The 1,513-nt window shown below is 32.5% G+C and overlaps 2 protein-coding genes across 6 annotated transcripts in view; one reads left to right on the top strand and one right to left on the bottom strand.

Annotated features, from left to right (window-relative positions):
* Positions 1-700, bottom strand: part of LOC106883331 (solute carrier family 12 member 9) — a 113,217-nt gene extending 112,517 nt beyond the window's left edge. The window contains exon 1 of the mRNA XM_014934298.2: positions 388-700. Within this exon, the coding sequence (XP_014789784.1) occupies positions 388-700 (313 nt within the window). The remainder of the gene's footprint in view (positions 1-387) is intronic.
* Positions 1-1,513, top strand: part of LOC128247266 (histone-lysine N-methyltransferase SETMAR-like) — a 24,590-nt gene that overhangs the window by 2,643 nt on the left and 20,434 nt on the right. The window contains exon 1 of one of the 5 annotated variants that reach the window (XM_052966065.1): positions 426-508. The exons of 1 other annotated variant lie outside the window; for it this stretch is intronic. In XM_052966065.1, the coding sequence (XP_052822025.1) occupies positions 506-508 (3 nt within the window). In that variant the 5' untranslated portion in view covers positions 426-505. Of the gene's footprint in view, positions 1-425; positions 509-778; positions 890-1,513 lie in introns of those variants that run through there. 3 more of the 5 variants (XM_052966062.1, XM_052966063.1, XM_052966061.1) reach the window with 3 other exon arrangements.

Below are 1,513 nucleotides of genomic sequence, written 5' to 3'. Positions count from 1 at the left end.
AAATACAAAGACCTGGAAATAGAGATAACTCGAATGTGGAATCTAAAAACAGAAACAATTCCTATCATAGTAGGTGCCTTAGGTATAATAAAAAAATATTCAGACAAATACATAACAAAAACACCAGGACTTACAAATATATATAACATACAGAAAATTGCACTACTGGGTACTGCACACATTCTACGCAAAACACTTTCAATACAGTAAACATAAGAGCACCACAGCAAACCACAGCACATACCCAAGGCGCACAGAGCTGCGCTCGGTAGTGAAGTGAAAGCACATTATAAAAATAAAACTACTGAATAATAATAATAATAATAATAATAATAATAATAATAACAATAATAATGAAGAGAATAAGAAAGTGCTTTCATTTCTTACCTATTCGAAGATACAAGTTTGTACTTAACTGGGCTAATGCTACAGGTGAGAACACACCACCTAAAGTCCCAAGGGTTCGAATAGATAAACTTTTAACAGTTTTTGGGATATCATTGAAATGGTAAGTTGAATCTTGTAAATCTTCATCAAGAGCGAAAGGAAAATTAAAGAGCCCATAACAAGGTGATTTCTTAGTTGAATTATTATCATTGTTATCTGGTTCCTGGGTTAAAATGCTTTCGGTGTCTGTTTTTCCTGATGACTGGTAAAAAGAATGCAGACAGTCCTTCTTACTGAAAGAGATTTTCTCCATAGCTGTGTACTGTGTGTGTGAATGGATTGATATTCTCTGTGTGTGGTGACAGCAGTTGTTGGGTTGGTTGTGCTGACACAAACTAAGCAAATTAGCAGCAGGGATAATCATTACTATGATGACGGTGACGAAAAAACAACACCAAAAAGAAAAAAGAAATTGTCAACAATGGACAACCATATACATAGCGTGAGTAATAATAATAATAATAATAATAATAATAATAATAATAATAATAATAATAATATTGATAATAACAATAATAATAATAATATTGATAATAACAATAATAATAATAATAATAATAATAATAATATTGATAATAGTAAAACTATGACCATCACCACCACCACTACCACCACTATTATCACCAACTGCAACAACTGCACTAACACCACCAATCATCAATAACAACAACAACAACAACTGCACCACCATCATCACTACTGTCACCACTACAACTGTCACCACCACAACCATCACTAATACAACAGTTACCACCACAACCACCACCAGCTGCACCACCACCACCACCATATAACTAATAATAATAATAATAATAATAATAATAATAATAAAATGCTTTCTAATTGATGTATCAATACCAGCAGATGACAACGTTTCCCTAAAAGAAACGGAGAAACTTTCAAAATACAAAGACCTGGAAATAGAGGTAACTCGAATGTGGAATCTGAAAACAGAAACAATTCCTATCATAGTAGGTGCCTTAGGTATACTAAAAACATATTCAGGCAAATACATAACAAAAGCACCAGGACTTACAAATATATATAACATACAGAAAATTGCACT

Source organism: Octopus bimaculoides, chromosome 3 (assembly GCF_001194135.2).
Source record: "Octopus bimaculoides isolate UCB-OBI-ISO-001 chromosome 3, ASM119413v2, whole genome shotgun sequence".
NCBI lineage: Eukaryota > Metazoa > Mollusca > Cephalopoda > Octopoda > Octopodidae > Octopus > Octopus bimaculoides.
Note: the sequence above shows the minus strand (reverse complement) of the source record. Positions and strands in the feature narration are given on the sequence as shown.